The sequence below is a fragment of the Eubalaena glacialis genome, chromosome 5 (genome assembly GCF_028564815.1).
Source record: "Eubalaena glacialis isolate mEubGla1 chromosome 5, mEubGla1.1.hap2.+ XY, whole genome shotgun sequence".
In the NCBI taxonomy this organism is placed as follows: Eukaryota; Metazoa; Chordata; class Mammalia; order Artiodactyla; family Balaenidae; genus Eubalaena; species Eubalaena glacialis.
Genome location: NC_083720.1, coordinates 155,901,501 through 155,924,266, shown reverse-complemented (window position 1 = coordinate 155,924,266; position 22,766 = coordinate 155,901,501). Strand labels below are relative to the sequence as shown.

The 22,766-nt window shown below is 41.3% G+C and overlaps 1 protein-coding gene across 1 annotated transcript in view; it reads left to right on the top strand.

Moving 5' to 3' along the window:
• Nucleotides 1–22,453, top strand: part of GUCY1B1 (guanylate cyclase 1 soluble subunit beta 1) — a 50,216-nt gene extending 27,763 nt beyond the window's left edge. Inside the window, exons 5-14 of the mRNA XM_061191781.1 lie at nt 3,273–3,470; nt 6,364–6,594; nt 7,865–7,981; nt 8,949–9,082; nt 13,528–13,725; nt 16,779–17,016; nt 17,989–18,129; nt 19,530–19,684; nt 19,983–20,109; nt 21,220–22,453. Coding sequence (XP_061047764.1) covers nt 3,273–3,470; nt 6,364–6,594; nt 7,865–7,981; nt 8,949–9,082; nt 13,528–13,725; nt 16,779–17,016; nt 17,989–18,129; nt 19,530–19,684; nt 19,983–20,109; nt 21,220–21,243 — 1,563 coding nt within the window. The 3' untranslated portion in view covers nt 21,244–22,453. The remainder of the gene's footprint in view (nt 1–3,272; nt 3,471–6,363; nt 6,595–7,864; nt 7,982–8,948; nt 9,083–13,527; nt 13,726–16,778; nt 17,017–17,988; nt 18,130–19,529; nt 19,685–19,982; nt 20,110–21,219) is intronic.
• Nucleotides 22,454–22,766: the final 313 nt, after the last annotated feature.

The window sequence follows — 22,766 nt, the reverse complement described above, 5'->3', positions numbered from 1 at the left end:
ACGGGGCCGCCTCATACCACGCTCGCTCCACGTCCTTCCTGACGTCTTACTGGATCCTTGTTTCCCTAAACTGGCCTCTTTGAGACATCTGGAACGAGCACCGTCCTTCCGTTTTGGCCCCTTTCCACACCTCCTTTTCAGATGTGCTCCTTGAGGCCCAGGGCATCCTGAGGCCGTTTTGCTTTTCCCATTCTCTTTAGCAATAATCACCAGTTATTGACAGGTTCCTATTTGGTGAATTGGCTGTTTTATTGCTACCATGACAAATGCCCACAACCATAAGTGCTTAAAACCACACACATTATTATCCTACAGTTGCGTAGGTTGGGAGGCCATAGGGGTCTCCCTGGACCATGGTCAGGGGGCAGCAGGGCTGCGGACGGGGATGGAGGATGGGGAAGGTGGGGAAGGTTTCCTCGCTCGTTCGGGTGTAGGCAGAATTCAGCCCCCGTGGCCAGACGTAGGGCTGTGGACCAGTTTCCTTACCGGCCGTCAGGGGGGCTCGTAAAGCCGCAGGCTCTCCCCAGGCCCTGCGTGCGGCGTCCTGTTCCTCAGACCCTGTTTCCTCCTCAGTTCCCACATCCCTCCCTGCAACCAGGAAAGGTTCTTGGCACCTAAGGACTCAGTCGCTCATGGGATTAGGCTGGGTCCCAACCATAATCTTCCCAAGCAAGGTCCATAACCTTAATCCCATTTGCAAAATCTCTCTTGCCATGTGAGGTAACATGTTCAAAGGGACTAGGTCTGGAATCTTGGGGACACCATTATTTTGCCTACTACATCTGGGGTGGGCTCATGCTTTATATACATCATTTCAGTTATTTCCATTTTATCAGAAGAAATCAAACCTTAGAAAGGTTGGGTAGGTTGGCTACGTTATCATGAAATGACAGTGTCATGATTTAAATCCAAGTCTGCTTGATTATTTTTATTATTATTATTTACTTATTTTTTAAATAGTTGAATTTTTTTTTTCATTTTTCTTTTTTTTTTGGCCACACCATTCAGCTTGCGGGATCTTAGTTCCCCAACCAGGGATGTAACCTGGGCCCTCGGCAGTGAAAGCACAGAGTCCTAACCACTGGACCACCAGCGAATTCCCAAAGTCGGCTTGATTTTTTTTTTTTAATAATAAGTGATTAATTTTATATTTGGGTTTTATTAAAACATCTTTATTGGAGTATAATTGCTTTACAATGGTGTGTTAGTTTCTGCTGTATAACAAAGTGAATCAGTTATACATATACATATATCCCCATATCCCCTCCCTCTTGCGTCTCCCTCCCACCCTCCCTATCCCACCCCTCCAGATGGTCACAAAGCACCGAGCTGATCTCCCTGTGCTATGCGGCTGCTTCCCACTAGCTATCTGTTTTACATTTGGTAGTGTACATATGTCAGTGTACATATGTCAGTGCTCTCACTTGGTCCCAGCTTCCCCATACCCGCCGTGTCTTCAAGTCCGTTCTCTACGTCTCTGTCTTTATTCCTTCTAAAGCCACCTTGCTCTTAATTCCTATAGCATGCTATGCTATGTGTGTGTGCTACTATATTTGTGCAACACACACACAGAGCACGCATTATGAATTAAGTGTTGCACCATGTCAGTAGTATAGTTTGCACCATTTCTTCTGGTGATCTTTAAACAAATCTTTTTTTTTTTTTTTTAAATATTAGAGAGTAATAGAAGAAAGTGAGGAATTTGGTACGTTCTAAATCACAAGGCTATAAGAACAGAAAATATTTATTTGCAGATTTATTAGTTTTCCAAGACTTCGGTTTCAAAAGGTTCAATTTCACAGGTTAGCTATGAGGCTGTACCTTGCTTGGAGACTGTAAATGAACATGAAATTATACTGATTTAATTTCCAAAATGATTTTAATTACTAAAATATTATTTCACAAAGAGTGCTTATATTTTCATATGCTTATAAATGTAGTTTTTGAATTAATCGTCAAGTTATAGGATTGTAGTGGAAACAAAGTGTAATATGTGATCACTTTGGGCATTCCATGCTGGTTATCATAACATAAATATACAACTGCCCCAAACTCTTATAAATATGCATACCTTTGTCTTAGCTCATAACTGTGTTTCTTTTTTCTGCTTCAGGCATCCGTTTTACACCCCCTTGTTTGTTTACCTTCCTTAAAATGTTTCCACTGTTAACAGTCACAGATGTTTTTCTTTTTTAAAAATTTATGGTAATATAGTTGATTTACAATGCCGTGTTAATTTCTGCTGTAAGCAAAGTGATTCAGTTATCCATATATATGCACATTCTTTTTCATATTTTTTTAATGCAAAGGTTTATTTATTTAGTTATTTATTTTTTAAAATTTTATTTATTTTTGGCTGCGTTGGGTCTTTGTTGCTGCACGCGGGCTTTCTCTAGTTGCGGCGAGCGGGGGCTACTCTTTGTTGCGGTGCGCGGGCTTCTCATTGCGGTGGCTTCTCTTGTTGCGGAACACGGGCTCTAGGCACGCGGCTTCAGTAGTTGTGGCGCACGGGCCTAGTTGCTCCGTGGCATGTGGGATCTTCCCGGACCAGGGCTCCAACCCGTGTCCCCTGCAGTGGCAGGTGGATTCTTAACCACTGCGCCACCAGGGAAGTCCTCATATTCTTTTCCACTATGGTTTATCACAGGGTATTGCATACAGTTCCCTGTGCTCTACAGTAGGACCTTGTTGTTTACCCGTCCTACACACAGTTTGCATCTGCTGACCCCAAACTCCCAGTGCATCCCCCCCGCCCCGCCTTGGCAACCACAAGTCTGTTCTTTATGTCTGTAAGCCTGTTTCTCTTTCGTAGGTATGTTCTTTTGTGTCATATTTTAAATTCCACATATAAGTGATGTCATATGGTAGTTGTCTTTGATGTACTTCACTTAGTATGATCATCTCTAGGTCCATCCATGTTGCTGCACATGGCATTATTTCATGCTTTTTTATGTCAGAGTAGTATTCCATTTTATATATATATATATATATATATATATGTGTGTGTGTGTGTGTGTGTGTGTGTGTGTACCACATCTTCTTTATCCATTCACACAGATGTTCTTCTTAATTTCATCGCCTTAGTTTCAAGTTCCCCGTGGTTCCTGCCTTACCGACGTCTGGATGCCGCAGGGGAGGATGTGCCCTGTGCATGTTGGCATGGCCAGTGGGCCCCTGAGCTCGGACCTGAGCCTGCTTCCTCAGCCTCCTCTCCGAGGGCAGCTGCCACGTGGGAGCAGGACTGACTCATCACTCTGTCCTCTTCCTTGCAGAACCTCGATGCCCTGCACGACCACCTTGCGACCATCTACCCGGGTATGCGGGCCCCTTCCTTTAGGTGCACCGATGCAGAGAAGGGCAAAGGGCTCATCCTGCACTATTACTCGGAGAGAGAAGGCCTGCAGGACATTGTCATCGGGATCATCAAGACGGTGGCCCAGCAGATACACGACACTGAGATAGACATGAAGGTAATGGTCAGTGACCGGCGCTCTTCTGGGCACAGATGGCCTGCGGGGTGTTAGAAAGGTGCTCTGAACGTGCCCCTGGTCAGCGCTGCTGGTGGCACTCGGCAGAGGAAGATACCAGCCGAAACAGTGGCAACACGGGCAGTCTTCTATATTTGGCTTGGAATGCATATACAGGGTAGTTTCCCCTTGTGGGAGCAGATTTTTCTTTCTAATTATATATATTGCTCAAGGCAACGGGAAATTTAATTTGCATTTCCTGTGAGCTCACACTAGCTGGGAAGCGGGAGGATGTGTGTCTGGCTGAGCTGTGGCCTTCGGAATACAAAAAAACCCTGTAACATGGACACATTCTAAAATAATACGAAATGAAGTATTATTTTACTGGGTCTTTTTGTGTGTGTGGATTTTTTGGTCTGCCCCTGAAATGTGGTTCAAATATTTCATTTTTGTGGGCTAAAACTTTTGCTTTTTTTTTTTTTTTTTTTAATTAGATCAATTGGTACAAGAAGCCGGTCTCAGACTTTAAAAAATGCGTTGCTATTGATAATTCACACTGTCACTTTTGAGTGATAATTTCAAGGTATTGGTACAATAGCTGTGCAATAAAGGGAGCCATCATTTTTCCTTATTTCTAATCCAGAGGGTCACTCCCAGGGAGCTGTGTTTTCTGTGCTCAGCGTATTCAGCCCCAAGAGACATTTTTCAGTGGCCCTAGGTTTGAGAAAAGTGGGCAGAGGGTACCCTATTTCAGTTTTCTTTCTTTATGGAAAGTCTAATAGGCAGTGCTTTCTTAGATCTATAGTTACATTCTAACATGTGTGGGAAGCCCAAACTTTAAGTACAGTATTACACAAATAGAAATTGTAACATTTAAATTGATTAATTTAGAAAAGTATGCCATATATTTAATCTAGTAATGTCACATTAGATTTCACGGGTTTTTTTCTTTCAAGAGTTGGTGTCATTTTTTACGTGATCCCCAGGTGCATCCTTAGTTTTTCTACAACTAGAAAGTGGGAGTATGGGTAACGTAACATTATCAAATCTAGAGACATTTAAAAATTAAAAACTTGGGTCAAGGATTGAAATTCACCCGTGATTAGGAATCTCACTGGAATTAAATTAAAATTGTATATGCCTTTCATTGCCAACTTTGGATCCTGACACCGAACTAACACTTCACTTATAGTACATGAGCCTGTATCAAGGGGGTTGTAAACACTGGGTCTGCTCTTGGTTTGTTCATTACGTAGCCAAGCTGAGCAAGAAGTAAGGGCATAGAAACTTTAGGAAAGCAACATAAACTGGGGCACCCTTGGAAACTGCAGTTGCCATGGTTATTAGAGCCTTTGGTATGGGAGGTTGACAGCAGTAGCACTCTGTATAATTATGGGGTTCACTTTATACATCCCACTTATACGATGTGGGTTGTCTTGTGACCTTCATTTATTGAAGTACTCCAGACAATACAGATGTCTGAAATACTTGCATTTGGTAATTATATTTGGTATATTTAATGTTTTTCAAAGGCACTGTTTTAATTTCCTGAGGTATTCTTATGTTGAATCCCTAAGTTTAATAGGTCCAGAGCTACCAGACAATTTAACTACTTCAGGAATATTAGACCATGTCATGAAGGTGATGTACGAAGGAGAGGGTAAAAATATGATCAGAAAAGCTGTTCATTTCGCTGATTTAACCAAAGCAAAAGGGTATAATTGAGGAATTCATTAGTAAATTTAGGTTGCATATAATTCAGTTCTTCTAGCTGAAATGGAAACACAGCAGAACATCAAAATTTTAAGATTGTTTTGTTTTGTTTATGAGACTTTAGGGAAAATCACTCTTCATGGGGCAGAATTTTCCAATCATAAATAAGAATACTAATCTTTCAGCAGTGTAGTAGATTAGTGTGACAGTTTTAGTAGTAATATCCTGATTTCACCATGAAACTACATTTGGGAAAACATATACAATAGCGTCCATATTAATTGAGATTTGTTCTTACGTGTCAGAGTTTGCTGCAGTGAACTAAGGAAAAAAGTGAAAAAGAGCAATGTTTTGCCTTCATTTAGCTGCAACTGAAGAAATACTCATTCAACTGTTTCCCGTTTTGATCTGGCCGCAATTTGAGATACAGTTTTTTCCCTTTATAAGAGGATGTGTTGGTTGCAGTTTCTTAAACTCAAAAGGAAAAATCTTTTTTAAAACTTAATCATTTATTTGCCTAGAGAGCTTCGCTCGTGATCATGATTACTCCCATAGAATAAAGTCCTAGATTTGGAATTAAATCAAAAAAGGTTTGGGTAAGGGGGATTTTTATGCATTTTGTCGATCTATTCTTCAGAAAGATTAGTCAAAATACCCCCATTAGTGGCATGGGAAATGACTCTTCTTCTGTATCCTACCTCATTTGGTACTGTAATTTTATATACTTGCCAATTGATGGATAAAAAAATGACATGGCATATATTTTTAAATATGTATTTCTGTCCTTTCATTTCCCTGTTTGTGCATGTCATTTTTGATCATATTAAACATACCACTCTGTATGATGTGTAGGGTGTCTACTGTACGTGTGCCTGGCTGAGGGGTGCTGAGCCCACCAGGACACGGGGGTGCTTTCCCCCAAATTGTACCAAAGAGGCTGCATGGACCACTAGGGGACTCGTACCAGATTTGCTATCTTTCTGTGAATTTACTTATTCAGTCTTCAGATTTCATAAATCAATGTCCAGACATAGTTTTTCTATATTAGGCGTGTATAGTGTTTGCATATATTAAATTTTTAAAATTAACCTGCTAAATGCAGTTCTCATCACCAGTTTCTTAGGTATTTAGGTATTGTAACTAAATGCAGACAATTAACACCATTTCCCCTTTTGGCATCCAGGTTATTCAGCAAAGAAACGAAGAATGTGATCATACTCAATTTTTGATTGAAGAAAAAGAGTCAAAGGAAGAGGATTTTTATGAAGATCTTGACAGATTTGAAGAAAATGGTACCCAGGAATCACGCATCAGCCCATATACCTTCTGCAAAGCTTTTCCCTTTCACATCATATTCAACCGGGATCTCGTGGTCACTCAGTGTGGCAATGCCATCTACAGAGTCCTTCCCCAGGTAAAAGTACATCACACTCTCTTGGGGCCTGAGACAAAAGGCCACAAAGACACTGTTGTTACAGGTGACCATTCATACCTTTAACCCTTTGCTTGTATATCAGGTAACGTGGAGCACACTGTACGTCACAGAAGTTCTGTAACTGTAAACTAAGTACGTTTGAGCATACTGCAGCTTTGCCTAGGACAGCTACTTATTTTTTTCTGTTTTAATCACAAGGGCAGCGGGAGAATTCTGTGGGAATAGTGTACTTGTTTTAATGAGGAAGTGAGTAACTTTCCAGTAACAGTCAGTTTTCACTTAATTTATTCAACATGGAGCAAATAGTCACTGAATATCTACTGTCTGAAAATAACTTTCAAAATCAAGCACTGACATTTGCAGGGAAAAGAAAGGAATTTAAAATACACCAAAGAGGAAAGCGATAGAGGTTACTGTGGGGTTTAGTAGAAAAAGCATCAAAGGACAGCAGTTGGGTGATGCCAGGAATGTACGTTTGACTTGTATTATTATTATTGTTATTATATTATCATCTTCTTATTCAGACCCATTGTCAAGTCCTCTCTTCCTACTTTTTCTTTTCTCTCCTTTTCTGACTTTTGGAATTGCACATGACGTGTGTCTAGAGATACTTTTTGCTTGTAATTAAGGACACTTAATTCGGGATGAACTCACATGGGATCCGGCGTGAACCCGTAAGTCTGGAAGCAGAGCGATGTGTGGACTGGGCGGTTACGCTGGCTCCGCCTCTCCGCCATCGATGACCTTGACTGTGTCACGTCCCTCTTGGCCTGCTCTCCCCTTGTTATGCTGTGAGGCTAGAGGGTGGACGAAGATCACTTAGTGTAAGCAGTCTCTCACTTCCCTTTTATTACTAATTAGCCGCCGCCTGATAAACTGTGAGTGGCGTGGGTGGTTTTGCTATTTAAATTTCATTGTAAGCCGTGGACATCTAACACCTCATGCTACAATTTAAAAGCTAAGTTCCATTCTTTTTTCTTCAAAAATTCTTCTCTTGTTTAGATTAGCTTATATTTGAATATGAGTCCCCTGATTCCATATTAGGTTTCATGTTCAGGCGACTACTGGATGTTCATTTAGTTGCCGAGCTGCTTAGATGATGACGTGAGTCCACAGTTGAGGTCACTTTCCTACAAAATAATTACGCTTTTCTATGTTTCAGTGCTGTTGAGCTGGTCTAATCTAATAACTACTATCAAATCATAAGAATTATTGACTAAGTATCCTTTTCTTTTCATCTGCATTTTAGCTCCAGCCTGGGACCTGCAACCTCCTGTCTGTCTTCTCCCTGGTCCGTCCTCATATTGACATCAGTTTCCATGGGATCCTCTCACACATCAATACGGTCTTCGTATTGAGAAGCAAGGTAATTGAGATACTATTTCAGTAAATGTGAGGAAGTAAGGTCTGTTACAGATTAGAAGTGTTCCACAGGGATAATTAGCTGCAAAAACATTCTGTGAGATGCAGAAGGTGTAGAGAGAGCAAAACCAGAGCCCGAAGGGAGTCCTGTTTCAAAGGCAACGGTGCTGATTTGGGGGTTGCCTGTAGGGCAGTGGGACCCTCTCCTCTGGTTAGAATAAACTAGCGAGAGTTTGGAGAAGGCCTTGCCCAGGCTGCCTGGGTGCACACAATGAAACCAACACCTTTTACTCAATATACAGCTACAGACTCCTATTTTAGAAATCTGGGGAACTAATAAAGATGTTTTAAACTTTACCCAAAGCCGCTGGTTTGTTGTTCCCTAAATTGTCTGTTATTCTTCAGGCCATTTTTGTGGGGAAATACAAGTGATAACATGTTCATTCAGTTGATAGTTTAGGTGGTACCCAGATCTCGTAGTTTCTGTTCTTGGGGCTGATGTAGCCAAAGTGTTCCAGAGGACAAAGCTCATCCTCCTTTCCGCCCTCCACCTACAGAGGTCTTCCCTGCACCTGCTTCCTGTATTTGGAACCAGCTGCTTCCAGCTGCTCTGGGCATGTAGGGGTGGGCATGGGCACACTGGGTCTGGTCTTTGCTAGAGCCTGGGATTACGTGCTGTGGCCATGGTGGAAAATCAGAAATAAGGCTCACTGAAGCTTTCCATAAAGATGTGAAAGTAGCACAGCTACTGTCTTTCTGGGTTCAAAGGAAACGGTCATTTGGCTTTTCTGCAGTGATGTAAGGCTGTCTGCTTGTTACCTGGCGGACTCTGGTGAAACGCCTCTCCTGCTCTACCTGGGCCGATGTTCTCCCTTACGGTTTGGTGGGAATGAGGTCTCTGTGTCCTTCTCGGCTGAGTCGTTAGGTAGAGACAAAGGCATGAGTGGATGGTTGTGTCTTGCCTTTTCCAGGAAGGGTTGTTGGATGTAGAGAAATCAGAGTGTGAGGATGAACTGACGGGCACTGAGATCAGCTGCTTACGGCTCAAGGGCCAGATGATCTACTTATCTGAAGCAGACAGCATACTTTTCCTGTGCTCACCAAGGTAATCACTGCGAGGTGAATTACAATAGATAGAAGTACCCATCTTGCGCTAATGAAGGAGTTCAATATCTTTTATTCAATTGTTTCTACAAAGTATGCTTAGACTTCCAAACTCTTTTTATATGCCTCTCTATAACAAGGATAACTTCATTGAACATTTGCAATAAACTTGGAAGAAGTCATGTCTTCTGTTTTATTTGCCATATCTTAGTCAGTTTGCTGAGTGTTTATGCCATTAGATCAGGGGATACCTAATCTGAAGGTAGGTAACTCTGTAGCTTTGTACCTTCTAAAGATGCATCATGTCCATAAGCAAACCTATAAAGCATGTAATGCGATGGCAGAAATACATGGTTATATTTGGCACCACGAAAATACTTTTCTAATGATTTCTGGATGTAAGCTATTTCATATTAAAACTATTTCGCTACTTTAACTGAGATACACTATTCAAAATATAGTTTTAAGTTGACATTTATGTAAATAATGTTATTTATAATAAACATTGGGACTTCCCTGGTGGCGCAGTGGTTAAGAATCTGCCTGCCAATGCAGGGGACACGGGTTCGAGCCCTGGTCTGGGAAGATCCCACATGCCACAGAGCGGCTAAGCCCGTGAGCCACTACTACTGAACCTGCGCTCTAGAGCCTGCGAGCCACAACTACTGAGCCCATGTGCCACAACTACTGAAGCCCGCGCGCCTAGAGCCCGTGCTCCACAACAAGAGAAGCCACCACAATGAGAAGCCCACGCACCACAACGAAGAGTAGCCCTTGCTCGCGGCAACTAGAGAAAGCCCACACACAGCAACAAAGACCCAACACAGCCAAAAACAAATAAGTAAATTAATTAATTAAAAAAATAAATATAATAAACATTAGAGGGAGGTAAAACTGTAGGTTGGTGTTTTCCCAATGTGACAAGCATTCTACTAAAAGATGCATGGGAATTTAGAATAAGAAACATATATCTAAATTTACTTTAGAGCAGTAGACATAGACAACTATAGAACTTGTTGTTAGGTGATATTTTGTGTATTTATAACTTTGTGCAGACAAAATGTATGCACGTTATTTAGTAACACTCAAGAAAGAATGTTCTGGCGGGCTACTGAACTTTGTGCAGACAAAATGTATGCACGTTATTTAGTAACACTCAAGAAAGAATGTTCTGGCGGGCTACTGATTAAAAATTTAGCGTAAAGTCCAATTGATCACTTCTCATTTAAAGATATTGTCTTAAAATTTCTGAAAACCAAATGAATTTTGTTAACACCTTCCTTGAAAATTATTAATATGGTATTAAAGACTATATAAGACTAATGATGGGTTTTCCCCCTGAGAATATATACTATGAAAATAAAAGAGACAAAATTAGGAAATATCAACTCTTTATATTTTTTATTAATAACCTCCATTGATCTAACTGTATCTTCAACTGCTATAAATAAGTGTTCTTCCTTCTGCCTCTTTCCAAGTTGAGCATCGGTAGAATGACAGCTCCTCAATAGGGACAGTTTCTATTCATGGAGAGAAGGGTTTCTTTGGAAATAGAAGCAGGAAATTTGGAGTCTACTTGCTAATCACCATATGCAGAAATTGGCTACATAGTGACACACTCACTGATTGTCATATGGGACCTGCTCGTGTGTATAGAGAAACCAGTACTCACACGAAATGAGATCAACTGAAAGCAGTTTTACTTACAAAATAAATAATCCCAAGAGGAAAAAAGTTACTGGCACAAAAACAGAAATATAGATCAATGGAACAAGATAGAAAGCCCAGAGATAAACCCATGCACATATGGCCACCTTATCTTTGATAAAGGAGGCAAGAATATACAATGGAGAAAAGACAGCCTCTTCAATAAGTGGTGCTGGGAAAACTGGACAGCTACATGTAAAAGAACGAAATTAGAACACTCCCTAACACCACACACAAAAATAAACTCCAAATGGATTAGAGACCTAAATGTAGGACCAGACACTATAAAACTCTTAGAGGAAAACATAGGCAGAACACTCTATGACGTACATCACAGCAAGATCCTTTTTGATCCTAGAGAAATGGAAATGGAGACAAAAATAAACAAATAGGACCTAATGAAACTGAAAAGCTTTTGCACAGCAAAGGGAACCATAAACAAGATGAAAAGACAACCATCAGAATGGGAGAAAATATTTGCAAATGAAGCGACTGACAAGGGATTAATCTCTGAAATTTACAAGCAGCTCATGCAGCTCAATATCAAAAAAACAAACAACCCAATCCAAAAATGGGCAGACAACCTAAATAGACATTTCTCCAAAGAAGATATACAGATCGCCAACAAACACGTGAAAGGATGCTCAACATAACTAATCATTAGAGAAATGCAAATCAAAACTACAATGAGGTATAACCTCACACCAGTCAGAATGGCCATCACCAAAAAATCTACAAACAATAAATGCTGGAGAGGGTGTGGAGAAAAGGGAACCCTCTTGCACTGTTGGTGGGAACATAAATTGATACAGCCACTATGGAGAACAGTATGGAGGTTCCTTAAAAAACTAAAAATAGAACTACCATATGACCCAGCAATCCCACTGCTGGGCATATACCTTGAGAAAACCATAATTCAAAGAGTCATGTACCGCAGTGTTCATTGCAGCTCTATTTACAATAGCCAGGACATGGAAGCAACCTAAGAGTCCATCGACAGACAAATGGATAAAGAAGATGTGGCACATATATACAATGGAATATTACTCAGCCATAAAAAGAAACGAAATTGAGTTATTTGTTCTGAGGTGGATGGACCTAGAGTCTGTCATACAGAGTGAAGTAAGTCAGAAAGAGAAAAACGAATACCGTATGCTAACACATATATATGGAATCTAAAAAAAAAACAAAAAAACAAATGGTTCTGAAGAACCTAAGGGCAGGACAGGAATAAAGATGCAGATGTAGAGAATAGACTTGAGGACATGGGGAGGGGGAAGGGTAAGCTGGGATGAAGTGAGCGAGTGGCATGGGCATATACATACTACCAAATGTAAAATAGATAGCTAGTGGGAAGCAGCTGCATAGCACAGGGAGATCAGCTCGGTGCTTTGTGATCACCTAGAGGGGTGGGGTAGGGAGGGTGGGAGGGAGACACAAGAGGGAGGAGATATGGGGATATATGTATACCTACAGCTGCTTCACTTTGTTATACAGCAGAAACTAACACACCATTGTAAAGCAATTATACTCCAATAAAGATGTTAAGAAAAAAATGGGGGAAAAAAGTTCATAGCTCATTAGAATAATAATAAGTTTTGAGACCAGTGAGACCCAATTTGATGACGTCTTCTCACTCGATATGAGCATTTTAACCCTTCACTTTCATTTTGCAGTTCCAGTCAGTTTTCCTCTGCTTGCTGGCAGGTCTTGTAAACCATTTGGTGGATGATCTGGCCTCTTTCCTGGAGGGTGTGTGTCAATAGTAAACTGTTTGATCATTTTATTTTTCTTTATTAACATGCTAATTTTTGCTTTGATTTATGGACATTTCTGCTGAGAATATATTGCAGGGAGACATTTTATTAATCCCAATTTAGTAAAGTCACAACACAGTTATGTCATTTTAGAGAAATTATTATTATGAACGACTGGAAATAATTACTTTGCATTTAAAGAATTCAAACCAAGAATGTAACCTTCAGACATTTTAACCAAATACTAAATGTTTTTAAAAGTCAACTTTTTACTTACCAGATCTTCACCAAATCAATAAATATTACATTGTTCTAAGAATGACTTAAGTTACAAAGATGCATCAAATTCAGCAAGAACAAATACTGTTTCAAATAAATGAGAAAATTAGTCAAAGAAAATAAGAGTAGTAGAAGAAATTAGAGCCAGAAATAAGAGTGGAATAGAAAGTGCATATTAGAAAGTCATGAGTACAGAAAAGTCATGTCGAAGATGGGTCATAAATCAGGTTGTAAACCTTTCATCATTGTGTGTGAAAGAGAAGACACCTAGTTACGTCATAGAACCCCTAAGGCAACAATGAACTAGCTTTTCAGAAGAAACACTGTTATCCTTGTTAAAGAGAGTAAAGATAACTTTTGCTTCATCTCTTCATAATGAGGAAAAACTGTGGCAATAATACGTAACAGGCTTGTGTTAAAAACCCGAGCGGGTTTCGTAGGGCGGTTTTTCACATTATCTTTTAATTCAGGCTGATGGCGTTAGAAAGTGCCATTTGGCAAAACTGCATGTCAAGTTCACTGCTCTTTGATAGATGTTTAAATATTGAGAAAAAGGAAGCATATTCCTCTCGCGTTTCTCCAAATCTTCTTCCGCCTGACCTGCTGAATGGCAGGCGGCGGGATGAGACTCCTGGACAGGAGCCAGGGCGCTGGTGCCGTGGGGACCCTGGGGACTGACAGTGCCTCCTTCTCCCTGTGACAGTGTCATGAACCTGGACGACCTGACCCGGCGAGGGCTGTACCTGAGCGACATCCCGCTGCACGATGCCACGCGGGACCTCGTGCTGCTGGGGGAGCAGTTCCGAGAGGAGTACAAGCTGACCCAGGAGCTGGAAATCCTCACGGACAGGCTGCAGCTCACGCTGCGCGCCCTGGAAGACGAAAAGAAGAAGACAGACACGTAAGCACATGCCCTGTGCTTCAAGAGGGGGGCAGGGCTGGCCTTCGTGGTAGCCGGCGGCCCTGCCGTACTTAAGACTGACCGGCGGGCTGTGCCCGGGCCCAAGCTGGTACTGCTCGCTGCGCGGCAGGCCGGTAAGTCCAGACGCAAGTTGCTGGGGCAGGGAATAGCGATCGTAGTCGGAAAGACGGCAGACCCGGAAGATGGCGGGCTCGTGTCCCAAACGACCATCTGGCCTGAGTTAGAATTCGGGCTCCTTTTATACTAAAAGGGGCGGGACCAGCCAAAGGGGCGGGGCTAAAGCCAAAGGGGGTGGGACCAGCCAAAGGGGCGGGGCTAAAGCTAAGCACTTCCTGGTTCCCTGCAGCGTCTGGGGCTGGGAGGTGTGAATGTCTTCCTTCCTGCGGCCGCTCCCTGGTGAGCCTGGTCAGGCTGTTTCCTGGGAGCTAAACAAAGGTATTCAGCGTGAGGCTCATGACCTGGGGAGCAGGGTTCCCAGAGATGGGCCATTGTGTACAATTCAGTCTGATAAGCAACACCCCGTTAGTGATTAGCTTGTAATAGAACACAAAGTTTCTTCCCTATAACAAGACTCCGAGGCGTGGGACCTGCCGTAGGTCTGGAGTCCTAGGTAAACTCTAACACATCACTTAAATAGAAGTTATGCACGCAGAAATCAATCAGTCCTAATAGTAATTTTACAAACCAAGCTGGAAGAATATACGCTAAAGCATGTCTCTGGAAATCATTAGAAGAATAATTCAAGTGCGTATTTCAAGTCCAACTACCGATTCATCCATTTCTTCACACAAGAGGTGTACCGAGCATCCTCTCGGTGCCCGGGCTGCCCAGGTGCTGGGGGACACTGAACGCTGAACTTAGGTATGGCTATTATATTTTAAAAGCGTTCTGTTCCTGGACTCCAAATTATTTTTGGGTTCGGCAGGTGTGAGTCTGACAGACTGTAGTGTCATCTGTGATGACAACAATTGCATCTGTAGTTTGATACGTGAACAAAGCTATCAAAACACAAAACTATTATTTTTCTACGAATGGTGGATTAAATTATGAACTATTGGGCAAGTAACATTTAAGATAATATTTCGTTTTCAAGTAATTCATTTAAACAAATACACATCGTGCATACTGCTTGGCCTTGCTTGAGTATATTAATTAAAATTAATTAAAAGCATGAAATCACTGACTTTCGTAAGAGAATTTTACCGGGGGTCTTGCGTGTTCATTTTTAACGTTTGTATAATAGGAAGCTATCTTGGAGAATTGACCTGATCTTCCTTCGTGTAAGAACTATGTCACTCTACTTGACACCATAGGGTTGGTAACAGCACCACTTCCTGTCCTTTTCTTGCATTGATGTGTGTGTGTTGCCTATGGATGGATGCTGTGCCCACAGGTAAACACATCAATTAACCGTTTATTGGCAGCTTAGGTGGATAGAGAATCCACGTAAACGTCTGTCTTCATCCCTAGCTTCTTCCTGCACTTCTCCTACTTTGTATAATGAAGCTGAAAACTGTAGTTTCTTCGACACCACTTTACTTTCCTCACGGCCCTGAAGGGAACCCCTTAAGCGTTCCAGGTATTTGGCAAATTTCCAAAAGTATGTGGGATGAGGTGGGCCACTCAAATTCCTACTACTGCTCGAGAAACAACTCAAAATGTATATTTTATCAGTCTGTGGTACAGCTTCCACCATGAAAAATAACACATTTTATGGAGCTTATAAGATTGTACTTAGGACCAAGGCTCACAGTCACCTGGATTTGTAAGTCTGAGTTACTCAGATCCTGCTCTGGCTGTTATATTAGAAAACCACCAAGGTTTCCATCTTCGTTGATATTTGGTTTTCAAGGTGATTTAATTATAAACATTTACTATGAATTTTTGTTGAAATGAAGTAGTTGTACTGGTCACATTTAATATTCAAATATAGCTTTAAAATATTGTATAAAATGTTCTCTGTTTGAAAGCGGAAAGTGAAACACTGAATAAATTCCACTAAAGGTAGCGAAAAAATGAGACCTCAGCTCCATTTTGCACCTTAAACTTAGCACCGGTGCCGTCTGGCTTAGGGGAGAAAGAGGCTCGGAGGTGGTGTTTGCTCCTGTGCGTCGTCACGTCAAGGAACCGCAGGTCTGCTGGCTTCTGCTTCTTTGCTCAGCTCTCACCCCTCCTGTGTGCTCTCCACTCTCCCCGCTCCCCAGGGTCCCTGGTCCCATCAGCGTGGTCTCAGGATTGTCAACGGAAATAAGATCTTTTCTTGTCTAGACCAATTTCTACCTGCTTTATCCGTTTCTTCCATGAAGGAGTGAGGCAGGAATGAAACAGAAAAATCTGCCCTTTCTTTCTTTCTTCCTTCCTTTCCTTTCCTTTCCCTTCCCTTTCTTCCTTCCTTCCTTTCTTTCTTTCATTGAAGTATAGTTGATTTATAATGTTGTGTTAGTTTCAGGTGCACAGCAAAGTGAATCAGTTATATATACATATATACATATTCTTTTTCAGATTCTTTTCTGCTATAGGTTTTTACAGGATATTGAGTAGAGTTTCGTGTGCTGTACAGTAGGTCCTTGTTGGGGAAATCTGCTTTTTGCGTCAGATGGCAAGCGTTGAGGCAGATGGCTTATCCCTGAGAGGTGAACGTGCCCCTGGTTTTGTGGGATCTGTACGGTGCTAAGTGCTTGAATGGCTTCTTTCATCCTGTGACTGTCACAGCAGGAGCATCGACACACAAGCCCACGCAAGACAACTTCGACTTCCCGGTGTCAGTCCTCTGTTTTGTCTGTTTGTTTTGTTTGGCTTATTTTGATTTGCTTTGAATTGGTTTGGATTTGGAGATGTTCTATGGGATTAAAACAAACCAATTATTTATATTTTCTCGACTTGACTTATAAAGATGGCTAATAGCGGGTGTCCTGTCAGAACCCAAGCCTGCACAGTGCACATGGCATTGAAGTCTACGAAGTGGGCAGTAGAGGCACTGACGCTGCTTGCAGCATCTCTCACTGTGGCTTTATCCTCACGCCTCTGGACAGGTTGCTGTACTCTGTCCTTCCTCCGTCCGTGGCCAACGAGCTGAGGCACAAGCGTCCAGTGCCCGCGAAGAGGTACGACAACGTGACCATCCTCTTCAGCGGCATCGTGGGCTTCAACGCCTTCTGCAGCAAGCATGCGTCTGGGGAAGGGGCCATGAAGATTGTCAACCTCCTCAACGACCTCTACACCAGATTCGACACTCTGACAGATTCCCGGAAAAATCCGTTTGTTTATAAGGCAAGTCCAGGTCCTGTCCTAATGCGGTGCCATTCATGATTCTGAATTTTCAAGCCGTGGCTTCCAGAGGCACTGCAGTCACCATTCCCTGACTGTAGCCCTGCAGGCTTGGTACGGGCAGCTCTCATGCATTCGTTATTTACCATTTTCTTAAATAATTACCTCGCGTTCTAAAACATTCTCTTCCTTGTAACCCAGATGAATGGAACGGACGATTCCCTAGTTAAAATGTTAAATCCGTGCAGGTGGTTTATCACACGTAATATAAACATGGCATTCGTGTCAGTGGTCTGCAAGCGACATTTTTACTGAAAGGTAAAAGTGATTTGCACAGTAAAGAAGTCATGGAGCCTAAGAAGGGGACTGAGACCTGCTTTTAGATAACATCAGCTTGAGGGAAACATTTATAAGGCATTTTTGCCCTTGGTTTCAATTAGTAACACATATAATCTTGGAAAAATGAAGTCAGTGGAACATTGCTTCGTAAAGGCAAGAATGTGAACTAAACCACCCCCAGGCATCTGGAGTCATAGAAGTGCCACAAGGACTATTTATTTTAGAGTCTTTTTCCGAGGAACTGTGTAACACTTGGTGAGCACATCATAAAAATCAGTGGTTAATGACCAGGATAAATCACTGAACTGGGGGCAGTGCAGCTTTGGCCCATCCAACCATCAGTGTTTTCAGGGGAAATAGGGTAGTAAATTGTTCTACTGGGTAGTAAGCATATCTGAGCTGAGAAACCGGGCCTTAACTAGAGGAAAAATAATGCCTGTAATCAGACTCCAAGTGCCAGATGTGTACATTTCAAATAATGACGTTTTCTTCTTGTTGGAGTTGAAGGTATCAGAATTTTAAGAGATTCAGGGGAGGAAAGTTGAAAGTTATTGATAGCAATTGGAAAAACATGTTTTGTGTAAGGGTAGCAAGTGAAACAGTCCTGTTTGTAATGACCAATCTGTGCCCTGCTAGGTGGAAACGGTCGGTGATAAGTACATGACGGTGAGTGGGTTACCAGAGCCCTGCATCCACCATGCACGTTCCATTTGCCACCTGGCTTTGGACATGATGGAAATTGCTGGCCAGGTCCAGGTAGATGGTGAATCTGTTCAGGTTAGTAGATAAAACAGATATTATAATGGTAGAAATAGACCTTTTGGACAACTGATTTATATTCTTGACCAGCTAATCATTAATTATGTACAAGGAATAACATCTTGACAACAAAGACCAATATTTTTAATGTTTTTTTTAATTGAAGTATAGTTAATTTACAATGTTGTGTTTCTACTGTACAGCAAAGTGGTTCAGTTATATAATATGTGTATTCTTTTTCATGTTCTTTTCCATTATGGTTTAATACAGGATATTGAATATAGTTCCCTGTACTATACTATAGATCCTTGTTGGTTATCTATTTTATATAGAGTCGTGTGTACATGTTAATCCCAAACTCCTGATGTATCCTCCCTCTCCCTTTCCCCTTTGGTAACCATATATCTGTTCTCTATGTCTGTGAATCTGTTTGTGTTTCGTAGATATGTTCATCTGTGTCATATTTTAGATTCCACATATAGGTGATATCACATGATATTTGTCTTTCTCTGTCTGACTTTCTTCACTGAGTATGATAATCTCTGGGTTCATACATGTTGCTGCAGATGGCATTATTTCATTCTTTTTTATGGCTGAGTAATATTCCATTGTATATATGTACCACATCTTCTTTATCCATCCTTCAGTGGACACTTAGGTTGCTTCCATGTCTTCGCTATTGTGAATAGTGCTGCAATGAACATTGGGGTGCATGTATCTTTTCAAATTATAGTTTTCTCCAGGCATATGCCCAGGAGTGGGATTGCTGGATCATATGGTAGCTCTATTTTTAGTTTTTTTAAGGAACCTCCATACTGTTCTCCATAGTGGCTGCACCCATTTACATTCCCCCACCAGTGCTGGAGGGTTCCCTTTTCTCCACACCCTGCCCCGGCATTTGTTATTTGTAGACTTTTTAATGATGGCTGTTCTGATTGGTGTGAGGTGATACCTCATTGTAATCTTGATTTGCATTTCTCTAATAATTAGCGATGTTGAGCATCTTTTCTTGTGCCTTTTGGCCATCTGTATAAACAAAGACTAATATTTTATTGAACCCATCGTATTACATTCTTCCATAGAAATGGGAAGCCTGTCCACCTGTTTGAAATCTTCTTTATTCCATGTACTGAAAGTCATGAGGATGAGATAAAACCCCCTGTCCCTTCTGGTTTATTTTTTAAAATCTCTTTTCTGTGTCTCATGTAAGTTGCCAGATTCACATCTTTGAAAGCTTCAAGCTTGCAAAAAGAATGTTTCTCTTGAAAGATTTTTGTGAGGGTTTTTATCTGTAATATGCTTGGAGTTCTAGAGAATTCTTATGATTTTTATATGATGACTCTATGTTATTCTTTAATATAGAGTAAGCAATAATTCATATTATTGAACTTATTAAAACAGAGCTTTGATTTCTGCAGATAACAATAGGGATTCACACAGGGGAGGTAGTCACTGGTGTCATAGGACAGAGGATGCCTCGCTATTGTCTATTTGGAAATACTGTCAACCTCACAAGCCGAACAGAAACCACTGGACAAAAAGGAAAAATAAATGTGTCTGAATATACGTACAGGTAAGAGACACATCTAGTTATTTACTGATTTGAAAAATGTCTCTTTGCATGTGTTTTAATTCCCTGGGTGATTTTATTACCTTTAACATTTATCACCTCTGCTCTTAGGATTATTTATTGTTTATTTGAGAAGGTGGTGTCATTATTTCCATTTTAAGTGATTCTTCACCATCGTAGGAGTTTCTGCTATGCTCATTGTTACTAAAACCTTGAGGTACCTTTAAATAACTTTGGTGTGTGTCCCTTTCCCCGTGCAGCCATACTCCACGCTTCTCTCCCTGTTCCCTGTCCCCTTTAGATGTCTCATGACACCAGAAAATTCAGACCCACAATTCCATTTGGAGCACAGAGGCCCAGTGTCCATGAAGGGCAAAAAAGAGCCAATGCAAGTTTGGTTTCTATCCAGAAAAATTACAGCAACAGAGGTATGACTCATCAGCGTGTAATTCCTTTTTAAGACAGACTGTAAACATGGGGAGCTAAATCATAATCACTGAAAACACGTTTCATTTGCAAAGAATTCTTGCGTACGTGAACTCTTCAGTAAAGCAGCGGAAATACTGAACCGTTAGTGGCCGGTTAGAACAATACGGACTTCTTAGGGGAGACTTTACGGTTGCTGGTTTTGTCCTCTAATGAGATGAAAACCAAAGCACTAGACGGAGAAGACCTGGCTTTGGTTGTTCCTCCGTAACCTGGCTCAGACCCAGCTGGGGAGTGGGCGGTGAGGGGCGTCCCGGGCCCTCCCCAGCGCCCTCAGCTGTTGTGAGGTCGCCACCAGGGCCAAGACAGGGCCGCCTTCACGGGAGGTTTCCTGACCATGACGCTCCAGATCCTTCTGAGGGCCACGCTGTCACCTCGGGGAATGTTTGGGCATCTTTGGACATCCTAGTCCCTCGTGTGTCTTTCCTGGAGAGAAGAGTGATTTATACTTTTCCAGAATCTAAATGATTCTGCAGGGAAGCTATAGGTCCGTGCTCATGCCCTGGGCGTACTCCAGCCTGAACCCAGGTGCTGGGGGGGCGGGGGGTTTCACTCGGGGGTCCTGTGACCCAGGGTGGCTCGTGACACCAAGGTCCTGCCAGCTTTGCCCCCTCCCAGTGGGTTGCATCAGAAACAAGTCTGATGCTTTGTTCCCTGCTGATGTACCTGGTTCTTTAGAGGGGGTGAGACTCCTTGACTATATGTCTTTTCCTGGATGTACACATTCCTTATACATGCTTTTAGAGTAGAAGTCCTAAGAGGAATGGAATGCCAAGTTGTAAAGTATTCATCTTCACCTTCTCTTCACTGTTTTTACTTCTGGTGCCAGCTGGCTTCCTGATGTTCTTCTGATAAATTAGCTTCCCTCCGGCATTGCTTATTTTACCTGGGTGCTTCTGTCTCATCCAGCGTGATGGTGGGAATGACTTAGAAAAACTGTAGACACGAATGCAGATCAAATTTTATTTAAAAAAAGAAAGAAAATCTTTTGGGAGTCCTACGAGCTTTATTATCACTGAAAATTAATACCCTGTTTTTTCCACTTTGTAAAGGAAACAAAGCAGGATGACAACTGAATCTTGGACGTTGGGGTGAAGAGGACGGGGTGAGGTCCAGTCTTCCCCTAACTCATGCCAAGCCTGGGAGCAGTCATTCCCTTGGTCCTTTTCCATTTCCCCAAGCCTTTCTCCTAGTTATCTCTTTCCTTATTCATTATTTAGCTTTAGCTCTGCTTTTGAGTATTTTCAAGGTTTAGTATATTGTCTGAAGTTTGGCTTCATGTGGGTGATGTGAGCTTCACGTGTCTTAAAATCTACTACAAGCATCACCTAACATGGTGATTTGCAAGTAGTAGGCACCCAATAAATATTTGTTGAATTTAATTAAATGAAACGGAACAGTATTTGGCCATGTGTCTACATATATATATACACACATATATATATATACACACACACCATGGTTTTCTAAATCTGTTCAGTGCTCTCTCTATATATATGCATATGTATATTTTAATGACTATAACATATAGAAAAATTTTATCATGTTGGTGTATATCATTATAGAAATCATTTTCTAAAGGAGTGAATTCAGAATTTTAGGGAAAAAATGCAATTTATTTTCAGACTCCCCAAATAAGAATTAATATATCATGCTAAGAAAATACTGACTATTTTGAATTATGCTAACTTTCCTTCAGAAATAGAGAATACGCATTTCTGTTATTAAACTATTGGGTTATTCATTCAGATCACGTGGCAATTATAATTCCTCTAAAATGCTGTCGTTTGCATTGTACCCCTTGTATAATTATAAATCTCACTAATCCCATGCAGCTGTTAAAGAAAGCGGCACTGTTTCACAATGAGCTATTGCGTTAGTTTGGGGTGAATGTTAGGGGCTCTGACCACATCCAAGGAAAAAGCTGGAAGCATGGCTCTGGGGTGTTCCTGTTGGTCAGAGCCCCTCCTGGCCCTTTATTCCCAGAAATTAGCTCCTTTTTCTTAGCTTACAAGAATGTGACTATATCCAGGGCATCATGTTCAGAAAACTTACTTTAATTTCGACACAGAATACATTCCTGTTGGACTCATTAGCCTGTTGTCCTTCAATATCTCTGATAATTTATTAACATCTATCTTTATAAAATATAGTACAATTACTTTTGTGTAAAAATGTTTGTCTTTAAATTTAGCATTTCCTATCAGCACATTGATATTTGTGTAAAATGTTCTGTGTTCATGTGTAAGAGATCCTGCAATAAATTATTTTTTCCACTTGTCTCTAGACAGTTTTTAATTCAATAAAAATGAAATGAATAGTCTTGTCGGCCATTTGATTGATTAGTGCCATTTTTGGAAATACATCTTATCACTTTGCCTGTTATAGGCTTTCGTTTTGATTCCCTGCTGTTAGGATAAAGCTGAATGGTCCCTCTTCATCAGGCCTATTCCCAGATGGTATTTTTCTTCAGTGACAGCGGCAAGACCAGCCTTGGCAGGGGTGGGGAGGATATATGCACAGATACATGTGAAGTGACACTGACGAGCTCCCGGCATTTTAGGGGTGAAAGACACGTACAAATAACTAAACCGTCTGA